Consider the following 10,584-nt stretch of genomic DNA (forward strand, 5'->3'; position numbering starts at 1 on the left):
TGTGGGGTTGAGCTGAATTTTTTTTTTTGTCTGTCTGCCTTATAGCGACCTCTTCTGGATGAGGTCAAGTTTACGTTAATTTTCCCGCTAGATAGAAAATAAATAAATTAATTAAAAAGTTATTGTGAACTGCAAAGATTTGTGACTATTTTATTTATTTATTTGTTATAAACCATTTGACTTATGTTTTCGTTAAATTGTCTGACCACCTTATATGTAAGGTGTTTTTTTTACTAGGCATTATATAAAAATAAAGCATATCCTGATGAAGCCCAAATTAGTTACCTGTGGTCTTCCTGAGACTTTCACTAGACTCTTTGAAAACATAGGCCCTCCAGGCCGGCAGAGGGCAGCGGTCCACTAGATGCCCAGTGACTCCGGTGTCACGTCACGCACGCGGCAAAAACAAAAATGACGTACGCGCGAAATTTCGCCACAGAGTAGATTTATTTTTCTGCACAATTTAGAGACAGAAGCTGTACGTTTTCGATATACACAAGCAAGAGATTATTTTTATCCAGCAACCGTTGCTTATTCGCATACTAAAGGTGAGCATATTGATATTTAAGTTATAACGTTATGTGATCGTCGCGCTGGAGCTTCAGTGCTGTGAAGCTGTTACTGCTGTTTAACCGGTTTAAATTAAATATAGCTTACATTTTAACAGTGATTCCGATTGGTTATAAAACCACTTTACATTTAATGGTAATGTTCATATACAGATCTATTTATTGTGCGTGTAACGTTAGTTACTAGACAGCTAGCAAATCACTTAACGTTAACTGTGATTCAGTAACAACGACATCATTGTTTCTTTCGGGTGCGAGTTAACTTAAACTTGGTTTTATCTTTGACTGTACAGTACAGTACCATAGTAAAACACAGCTTATTAAATCAAATACAACATGCCAATTTTTTATTTTTTATAAGCAGTGTTGTCTTAAATCATTCTTAATATATATTTGGTGGATGGTAATTAATTATAAGTGTGAATTATAAATTATATGAAATATTATTTGCAGGGTATTTTGGAAATACATGGTCATGGATTCTGCAGAGACGAGATATGCCCATCTGCTGCAGCCGCTGCGAGACCTCACCAAGAACTGGGACATTGACCTGGCCAGCCAGCTTGGAGAGTATCTTGAGGAGGTGAGAAAACACAGACGGACTGATCATGAAGCACCATAATTCATTTAAAGCTTAATTTTCTAGCCTAAGTATCATGTTGTTGCTGTTGTCTGTGTTGACAGCTGGACCTGATGACCATTTCATTTGATGGTGGGAAAACCATGATGAACTTTGCAGAGGCTGCACTTTTAATCCAAGGATCAACATGCATCTACGGCAGAAAGGTAAAATATTTGATGTTTTATGTGTGTGTTACAGTGATGAATTGCACTGATATATAGATTTAGTGATTTTCAATAAAGTAAAAATGATCTCATCTAGCTTAGTTGTGCAAGGAAATGTTTTAAATATTGTCATTTATTTTCTTTATTTAATTCATTTATTTACTTTTAGTTATTTTAATAAAAAATGTTATGTGTGTCAGAAAGAAATACGATTATATTTCGTATTAGTGTTTTAATCCAGCAGTGAATGGGTGCCGTCATTGAGAGTCCAAGCAGCTCATAAAACAATCACAATAATCCACAAGTAATTCACACAACTTCAGTCCGTCAGTTCACATCTTGAGATGCAAAAAGATGCATGTTTGTACATTATATTGCTTTCTCCAGTAAAAAAAAGTCATCTCATCTGAATCAGGAGAGACATATGCACTGAGCAAGCGACTTTCTCACTGGAGGTGGCATTATAGACCAATTTGGAGTAGACGTCACAGTTACGTCACTTGCAGCTGCGTGCGCATTGTGGTGGCAGAAAAACACTGGGAACAAGTGGAGGGAAAGTTTAAACCGACAGACTATGGATGAAACCTGCTATGATTACCCTACTTTAAAGCATAAATTTGATTTAAACAATAGGTCTATATAATATTCACATAGGGGACATATTGTATTAGCCCTACAGTTAAAGCATGAAATATTATTTAAACCTATAACATTTTACATAACATTTAACTATATCATATCACAATTCTGAATTTTGTTCTTGCAAGTGCAAGTTTATATCTCCTAGTTCTGACTTTATAGCTTGATTCAACTCAACAATTGCGAGTTTGTCAATTCTGAGGAAAAAAAAGTCAAAAGTGTGGGATTATAAACTCATGATTCTGAACCGAGGGGGAAAAGAGAGAACGATGAGTTGATTTTTCTTATCAGAAGTGTGAGATATAATCTCGGAATTGCAAGAAAAAAGTTTTGAAATACAAAACTCAAAATTACCTTTTTTATTATTTTATTCCATGGCTTGCACAGACTGCTACGTTAAAACTGGCATTTTCTGCCACCAGATAGACTCCGCCAACAAAAAAACGTCATCTCTGTTTGCAATCTTATCAGAAGTGTGAGATATAATCTCGGAATTGCAAGAAAAAAGTTAGAATTTTGAAATACAAACTCAAAATGACCTTTTTTCTTTTTTTATTCCAGACTGCTACGTTAAAACCATAGGTTAAAACTGGCATTTTCTGCCACCAGATAGACTCCGCCCACAAAAAACATCATCACTGTTTGCAAACACTGAAATTGGTCTATTTAGTCTTGTATTTTGGCCTGGTATTAAAACGCCTTAATGGTGGATTTGTTTATAGCAAACACACAGCTTTTCACTTCAGTAGGCATTTATTGATGGACTGAAGTTGTGTGGGTTACTTGTGGATTATTGTGATGCTTTTATCAGCTGTTTAAACTCGCATTCTGACGGCACCCATTCACTGCAGAGGATCCACTGGTGAGCAAGTGACGTCATGCTAAATTTCTCCAAATCTGCTAGATGAAGAAACAAAATCACCTACATCAACTAAAATTTCATTTTTTGTGAACTAATCCTTTAATATGTCACAAACTTAAATTTATGATGGCAAAAGACTTTTTGTCTTTACAAAATGATCTGTTCTGAATATTTAGGTAGAGCTCCTTCACACTCTGGTGTTTCAAACATTAGATTACATCTCTAACAAAAACAAAAAGTAAGTGTTATTGTCCTGGACCTCCATATTCTGTTTATTTTGTTAAATCGGCAGTTGGTGTGTTGTCATGCTGTTTGTCTTTGTTTCAACAGACGTGACAAACAAGGTTCTTCGTCAGACGGTAACCAAGAAAAAAACCCTTCAGGCAATGAAGGCAATGATTGTGAGGTGCATAAATGAGCAATAATGCTTATTAATTTAAACAAAGATTTAAGTTTTTATATATCTGTGTGAATAATTGAGTATTTTTGATGCAGTTTGATGAGATTGAGCAGGATGAGAATGTCAACTCTCAGAATATAACGATGAAAGATCCAACAGAGGTGAGTTGGGTTTCACCTCATCAAAGTTTTTGTTTCTACAACTTAACGTGTACACTAGGCATCCATACTAATCTGCGTTTGTGTCTTTGACTGGGAAAAACTGGGAAAAAACGATGAGTAAAATTCATATGTTTTGATATTGACTGATACTGTTTTTTTTTTTTTTATGTTGTGCAGATTAAGTTGTTGTATAGCATTTTTTTTGGGGGGGGGATCTAATTCTTTGGTATTCTTTTTTTAGCCAGTGAAGATTATCCGTCTCCCTCCTGAATCTCTCATTCCTGTAGAATCACTCGAGAAACAGAAATACCCCCTTCTCAGGTAAAGACACTCTGACCCACATAAACAAATGAAATGGTTGCACACTGTTCCTTCTGTAATCTTATTGGTAGTGCTGGGCGGTATGACCAAAAATTTATATCACGGTATTTTTCAAAATTATACCGGTTTCACTGTACATGACGGTATTTGTTTTCATGCATGACCGGTTGTTAACCATATTTTCTACTGATTGAGAGAGGAAATACTGCAGTATATTGACTTAGAATGCCCTATTTTACTGTCATGATCACCACAGTGCAACAGTGAAAAGGGACCCCTTTCAAACAGTGTCGCGTTCCGAAAGTTATTTAAGCAACATACTGTATTGCGGTATTTTAAAAATTCATATCATAACAAAAATAAACACCGGTATTCGGTATGAACCGGTATACCGCCCAGCACTACTTATTGGTACTACAGTCCAACAATACCAGTCCAGTCTTCTTGCTCTCCAGGAGAATATTGTCTGAACAAGTGACTCAGTTGCTGGAAATTAAGTTCATACTTACAAAGAACTAAAAATGCTTTGCCAAAATGTTTAATTGTTATCCTCTAGCCTTAAAGGGGAGCTTCTTGGCAGCTGTAAGGATTTTCGAATGAATCATTTCACCATGGATGAATCAGGATTGATGCGTCTGGGCTCTTCCCACACTCACTTCCTCAAGGAGGTCGCAGAAATCCAGCACAACTTCTCTGTACATGAACCTGTGCCTCTAGATAACAGTGAGGACACAGACTTCTCGTCTGACAATCTATACAGATGTTTTCTTTCGTTTTTTTTTTTGTGAAAGTTTCATGACCGAGAACTTACACTAGATCAGATGATTAAAAACTGATTAAAAAGACACTTTACTGTAAAATATATTACAATTTCCTCAAAAAATATGAAGCAGCACAACAGTTTTCAAAATAATAAGAAGAAATGATTATTTGGCACCAAATCAGCATGTTATAATGATTTCTTAAGGATCATGTGACACTGGAGACTGGAGAAATGGCTTCTGAAAATTCAGCTTTGCATCACAGAAATACATTTTTAAATTTAAAATGTTAAAATACATTTGAAATTATATTAAAATAGAAAACTCATTTTAAGTTGTAATAATATTTCATAATATTACTGTTTTTTATGTACTTTTAATCAAATAAATGCCTTAGTGAGCATATGAGACTTCTTTCAAACACATTTGAAAAAATCTTACTGACCCCAAATTAAACCTGAACCTTATTCCTATTTCAAGCCTAATAGATCACCACATTGATTTGTTTTGTTTTTGTCTTATTGTCATCTGGTGTGCAGAAGGTGTAGCTGAGGTTAATGGTGGTTACGAGGAAGAAGATGGTGGTGCAGAGGTTCTTCCTCCACTGGAAGATCATGGGATGGAGGTGGAGTCTGAAGAGTTGGTGGAAAGACATCAGGTACCAAAACAGTTTGTGTGATTAAATATTGATATAATTGGCATTTGGGAAAAGATCTGTTGAATGTAATTATTAAAGTTTTCCCTTTTTTAATTGTTCTAGGCCCCTAGTGAGGGGAGGATGTTAAGACCGAGACCTGCAGTACAGCCAATTCCAGAGGAACCTAAGCAGCTCAAGGTATAGAGCGGTGCAATGACACAAAATAGTAATTTTGTCTTCACACTTACACTAAATCAATCAAGTGAACTCATTCACATGTAGTACATGTTAAAATATCAATATGATTTTGGTATGTTATGTTGCATTCTGTAACACGTGTTGCATTATCATGTCCTTGTAAAAGTAATCAAATGCATGTGCATATTCCAGGAAATTGTGGACCCTTGGATTTGGCATGATTCATATGCTGCATTTGGGGAGGACAAACCTCTCAAAACAGGTGTGTGCTCAATCTGATGTTTTTCCATTAAAATAACTCGGTTAATTATTTTATAATGGCTTTTTGCAGTTGGACGTTTATTTTCTTCTCTGCTCTCTAGGGAAGTGTTATAAAGTGCCCGCTGGTCTTGAAGAGTCTGGAAAGAGGAAGAGGAAGGGTCCTTCAAAACTTCAGGACTTTGGGAGCTGGTACTCTAAAGCCTGTAAGTTGTTATCAGGCTGTTATTTAAAAAGGAATGGATGGCATAACTGTTTGGATGAATTAGAGAAGTTGTTTTTTCTTTTACAGTTGAGACTGCAGATCGCAAGCTTAAGAATGGACCTGCTTATCCTGGTAATACTTTAAGACCTTGTAACATTTTCTTTAAGAAGTTGTTGAAATTTATACAAATTGTGTTTTTTTTTTTTCTATTTGTAGACCTTAATTACATCTTTGTGAGTAAAATGGGTCAGCGTCTGAAAGCACAGAAGCAGATCCTCAGGAAAAGGGTAAGTACAATTTTGAGTTTGGGTTCTTTTGACAGCAAGAATGCATTAAATTGACTTGAAGTGACAGTAATGTTACAAAAGATTTGTATTTCAAATGAATGCTGTTCTTTTGAACCTTCTATTCATTAAACAAATCAGCAGGATCTATTCTCTCTGGACCCTCTAACACTAGCATTCCCTATTCTTTTTCTATTCTATCTACTTGTTTTCTTTTTATTTATAATAAATAAGCCTTGCTACATGTACTGCGTTAGGCTAACCGAGACTTGTCACAGCATTTACGTATTATTGCTCTTTTGTTGGTTTTGATTGCTTCTGTTGTCTTCATTTGTAAGTTGCTTCGGATTAAAGCGTCTGCTAAATGACTGAAGTTAAGTGACACTGAAGTCTAGAGTCAAAATTTTGGCTTTACCATTATAGGAATAAATTACATTTAAAAATATAAATCAATTGTTTTAAACTGTGATCAAATTTCACAATATTACTGTATTTTCTATATCAAATAAATGCCTTGCTGAGCATAAGAGACTTCTTTCAAAAACATAAATCTTACTGACCCTAAACTTTGAACAGTAGTGTATTTGTGATGTGTCATGTAACCTGAGGTATTTTCTGTTTTAGGGTGTTTTTGTCTCCGATGAGGAGTTAAAGAAAACTTACTTGGAACCAGAGAATATTGAGGGCCAGGTCGAGGTTGTCCGGCATCCAGACGAAGAGGGTGAGATGCACACACTAAAAATAATCCAGCCCTAGATTTTTTCCCCTACACCATTAATTGGCATTATTTGCCTAGAACCATTGTTTAAAATGCACCAAATATAAATATTTGATGGTTATTCCCTCAATTTTATTCAGGTGAGGACTTTTCTGATGAGGAACATGACAACTTGGTTGATGCGGAGCACCTTGGTGAACAGGAGCAAATTTTCCATGACCTGCATATGAGCCGGATGAGTTATGAAGATCTGGTCAAGAAGAGTGTGGTATGAAAGCTTAAGATCGATTTCCAGGGAAATGATGATTCATGAATTGGACAGTGGTAGTTTATTCTTTCTGATTTCTCTGTATGTAGGACCTGTTTCTGGTGAACTCTCAGAAGTACGCGCAGGAGACTGCGTTGTCTCAAAGAGTCAAAGAGTGGGAGGATGGAATCAGTCCTCATCTTGCTGCTCAGGTACTGACATTTTGTGTACAGGAGACCCGTCCAGCTTTTGACATCCATGAGTATGGAGACAGAATTGTCCAAACACTCTGTAGCGTGGGTGTGAAAAAATCATTTGCCTTTGTCGTCAAAGGCAAGGAGAACACAGAAGCCTGCAGATACATGCTGGCTACACTGCAGCTGGTGGGTATAAAAAGCAATGACTGCTGGTAATATTTACCTGAGGCTGAGAGTCTAGTTATGCATTACCAGTAAGGTTGTCTGTGCCATTTTGAGCAACTTCTATTTCTTTGACTGAGATTTGTATCGATACTTGCGACATTTAAGTTAAAACATAACCTTTTAAAAGAAAAATGTCACCTGACGCTACTTTTGTCTTACAGGCCAATGATTACACAGTGGAGATTGACAAGAGAGATGGGCTTGAAGAGAGCGTAGACACTATGGAGCTCACGTTACTGACTACACAGAGGGCTCATGAACGTCTCAAAACCTACAACGCACCCTCTGCTACAGATATTCCTTGACCTTTTATGTTTGTTTATTGCTTATCATCTCTTACCTTTGGCCCCAAACATTAGCTATTTATCACCGACAATGTCAGAAAGAGAGAAAATCCACACAAAGAATTTCTATGCTTTTCTATTCTAGGTCTTTTTTTTTTTTTTGTCTGGTAATTCCTGTATTCTGATATCCAGCACTGTATTTAAGATTTCAGTTTGGCCTTTAAATATGCTGAAGAATAAAAGAAATTACAGGTGTTTGAGACCGGCTTTGCATTTTAATAAGCGAATATGTCATATTTCATTGGCTGAAATTATGATAAAAGTCTGTAAAATGGTTTTTAAAAAGTCTGTTTCTATGCATTCTTTGAGATTTTAAGATGATGGAGACTTTTCCCTCCCATTTTCATCTCTAAGTAAACTGCATTTCTGTACAGTTTCTAAACCAATTTTATAGAATTATAGGAGACAAAAATAAAAAAAGAGTGCTGCACTATTTAAAAAGTAATTTTATGTGATGTGAGTAAATAGCAGGTGCAACTAACATTTAGTAGCAGTGAGGTATATGAGAACTGGATTTATTTATTTTTTTGTTATAGTTTAGATAAATAAGAGTCTTTATATGTAATGTACAGTTTAAATCAGAAATAGAACATTCCCTCTCAATCTTTTAATTGTTAAAAAAATCTTTTTGTTATAGCATTTATTAATTCATGTTTTATATTTTTATAGATATATTTTCACTTTTCATTTTAGTAATTTTATATGCTTGTCACAAAAATATTTCAGTATAGTTTCAGTATAGAGTCATTTTAGTACTTAGTTGTCAACATTTCCACATTTTCAAGTTTAAGATTTTCCATATATTTCAGCCTTATTTTAATTACAAAAAATATAATAGTTTTAGTTTTACTTGATTAACAATGCCATTATTTATGCACGTGAGGAACTAGGATGTAGCTGATCAGTGGTTTGAAATACAGCTTTACTGTGCAAACATTTTTTCCCCCATTTAGATTAATCTGGAAATAATTTAACATAGTTTTTCATATGATTACGTATACTCTCAGCAATCTGTACATCATTTTTCATTCTATTGTAGTAGTCCAGGAAGAGTCCATCTGGATTAACCAGGTAGATGATGATGGTGTGGTCCACAATATAATCCCCATCCTCATCTTTAGGCCCAGCGCTGGCATAGACCCTATAATCGCGTCCTGCCTGCTTCACTTCCTCCGCAGTACCCGTCAATCCAATCAGCCGGGGGTGAAAATCTTTCACGTACTTTGCCATAGCAGCCACATCATCTCTCTCAGGGTCAACGGTGATAAATAGTGGCTGGACAGGGGGCAGGCTGGGGTCTTTATCAAGAATACGCACCACACTGGTCATTTTGTCCAGCTCGTCTGGGCAGATATCTGGGCAGTGGGTGAAACCGAAATATAAGAGCACCCAACGGCCCAGGAAGTCACGTTTGGTCCTTCGCTGTCCTGTGTGATCTAACAGACTGAAGTCTCCCTGTCCGACTGCCACTTTTCTCAACTGCTCCAGTCTTTGCATCTGGATCTTCTTTTGTTTCTCCTGATAAACATACCACCAGGTACCAATAATAACGCCTCCGAAAAGCAGCGTCACCACCAAGCGTGTACGCAGTTTGATCCCTGCTGATGAGCCTGGGTTTGGCGTTTTAGAGGAGTCTTGAGAGTAAAAAGCTCTTTGTTCTCCAAGTAACCATGGTAGACGGCAGTGTGGTGGAGGAAAACCTTGAGCTGATGTTCTAATATGGGACATATGTATCTTTTTGAGAGATCTGCATGAGGGGAATGTGGCTTTTGGGATGTGATGTGAAAGATTATTTGTTTCTCTCGTTGTTGACCGTGGGATGCTCCATGACATCACATGCCAGTCCAGTCCTCTGAGGCAGCCGAGTCGCAACATCCTCAGAATAACTGATGGAGACAAAAAAGAATGGAGTGAGCTGAGCAATCAAGTTCAAATGTTTTTGATAAACTACAGTCTGAATCAAGGCTTTGAATCCTGGAGATCTGTCTTCCTACAGACGGACATATTTTCATTTACGTGTGAAAAGACCTTGATAATCTTGCACATCTGGTGTGTTTATTTAGGGTTTCAGCTTAACTCAGCAGGCAGATCTCCAGAAACAGGATCACAATCTGTTTATTCGTAATATAATTCAGAATAAATTATACAGATCTACAAAAGAAGAATATTTGAAAACACATAAATCGTTAGTTTATAAATATTCAACATATATTCATCGGTATATACGTATATAAATAACATAACACTATAAAGTCGTTTTTTTTCTGATACTGTTAATTTTGCCTTGATTGTTTTATTTTTTGTTATACTGAAACGAAAAAAAACAAACAAATAAATTAAGACATATAAGGGATTTTAAACGGACAGTAAATATGCATGTATTCCATTTCCATCCCATACTTTACAATATGCAATAGCCTTCTATGACAGGTAAATGACAATATTAGCAAAGCTAGCTCTTCGAAAATATGTCTGTTTATAACACTGTCTTTGGTCGGTGCAAATACAGGCTTTGTAATATGAACACAAAATTACAGTTACAACACGTTTAAATATTACTAACCCTGCGGTTACAGTCGTATGTCCTCGATATAAACTTGAGCTCTACATGTAACATGTACAACAGTCAGGCGGTGTCAGACTTGAGTTTCGCGGTCGCAGATTCGTCGTGTAGAATTGTCGTGATTTTACATAAAATAATTATAAATGACATATAAATATTTATCATTTTATATTACTAAGTATTATACATTATTAAGTACTATGTATCAA

At 36.0% G+C, this 10,584-nt stretch overlaps 2 protein-coding genes across 3 annotated transcripts; one reads left to right on the plus strand and one right to left on the minus strand.

Annotated features, from left to right (window-relative positions):
* The first annotated feature begins 328 nt into the window (after positions 1-328).
* ncaph2 (non-SMC condensin II complex, subunit H2) lies at positions 329-8,097 on the plus strand. 2 transcript variants are annotated; one of them, XM_016495991.1, is made up of 19 exons: positions 329-475; positions 522-548; positions 1,023-1,152; positions 1,254-1,355; positions 3,033-3,094; positions 3,187-3,262; positions 3,352-3,417; positions 3,659-3,738; positions 4,295-4,461; positions 5,039-5,157; positions 5,260-5,334; positions 5,527-5,596; positions 5,697-5,798; positions 5,885-5,929; positions 6,014-6,084; positions 6,706-6,802; positions 6,940-7,067; positions 7,157-7,429; positions 7,630-8,097. In XM_016495991.1, exons 3-19 carry the CDS (start codon positions 1,039-1,041, stop codon positions 7,771-7,773), a joined length of 1,791 nt encoding a protein of 596 aa, XP_016351477.1. In that variant the 5' UTR covers positions 329-475; positions 522-548; positions 1,023-1,038; the 3' UTR covers positions 7,774-8,097. The 2 variants fall into 2 exon arrangements, with proteins under 2 accessions (XP_016351477.1, XP_016351476.1); XM_016495990.1 differs by having other exon boundaries at positions 329-548.
* A 483-nt stretch (positions 8,098-8,580) lies between these two features.
* sco2 (synthesis of cytochrome C oxidase 2) lies at positions 8,581-10,459 on the minus strand. Its single transcript, XM_016495943.1, has 2 exons — positions 10,376-10,459; positions 8,581-9,698 (listed from the first exon to the last, which is right to left on the minus strand). The coding sequence occupies exon 2, from the start codon at positions 9,685-9,687 to the stop codon at positions 8,767-8,769; it is 921 nt and encodes a 306-aa protein (XP_016351429.1). The 5' UTR covers positions 9,688-9,698; positions 10,376-10,459; the 3' UTR covers positions 8,581-8,766.
* Positions 10,460-10,584: the final 125 nt, after the last annotated feature.

This window comes from Sinocyclocheilus anshuiensis, unplaced genomic scaffold, assembly GCF_001515605.1.
Source record: "Sinocyclocheilus anshuiensis isolate Anshui unplaced genomic scaffold, SAMN03320099.WGS_v1.1 scaffold538, whole genome shotgun sequence".
Classification (NCBI taxonomy): Eukaryota; Metazoa; Chordata; class Actinopteri; order Cypriniformes; family Cyprinidae; genus Sinocyclocheilus; species Sinocyclocheilus anshuiensis.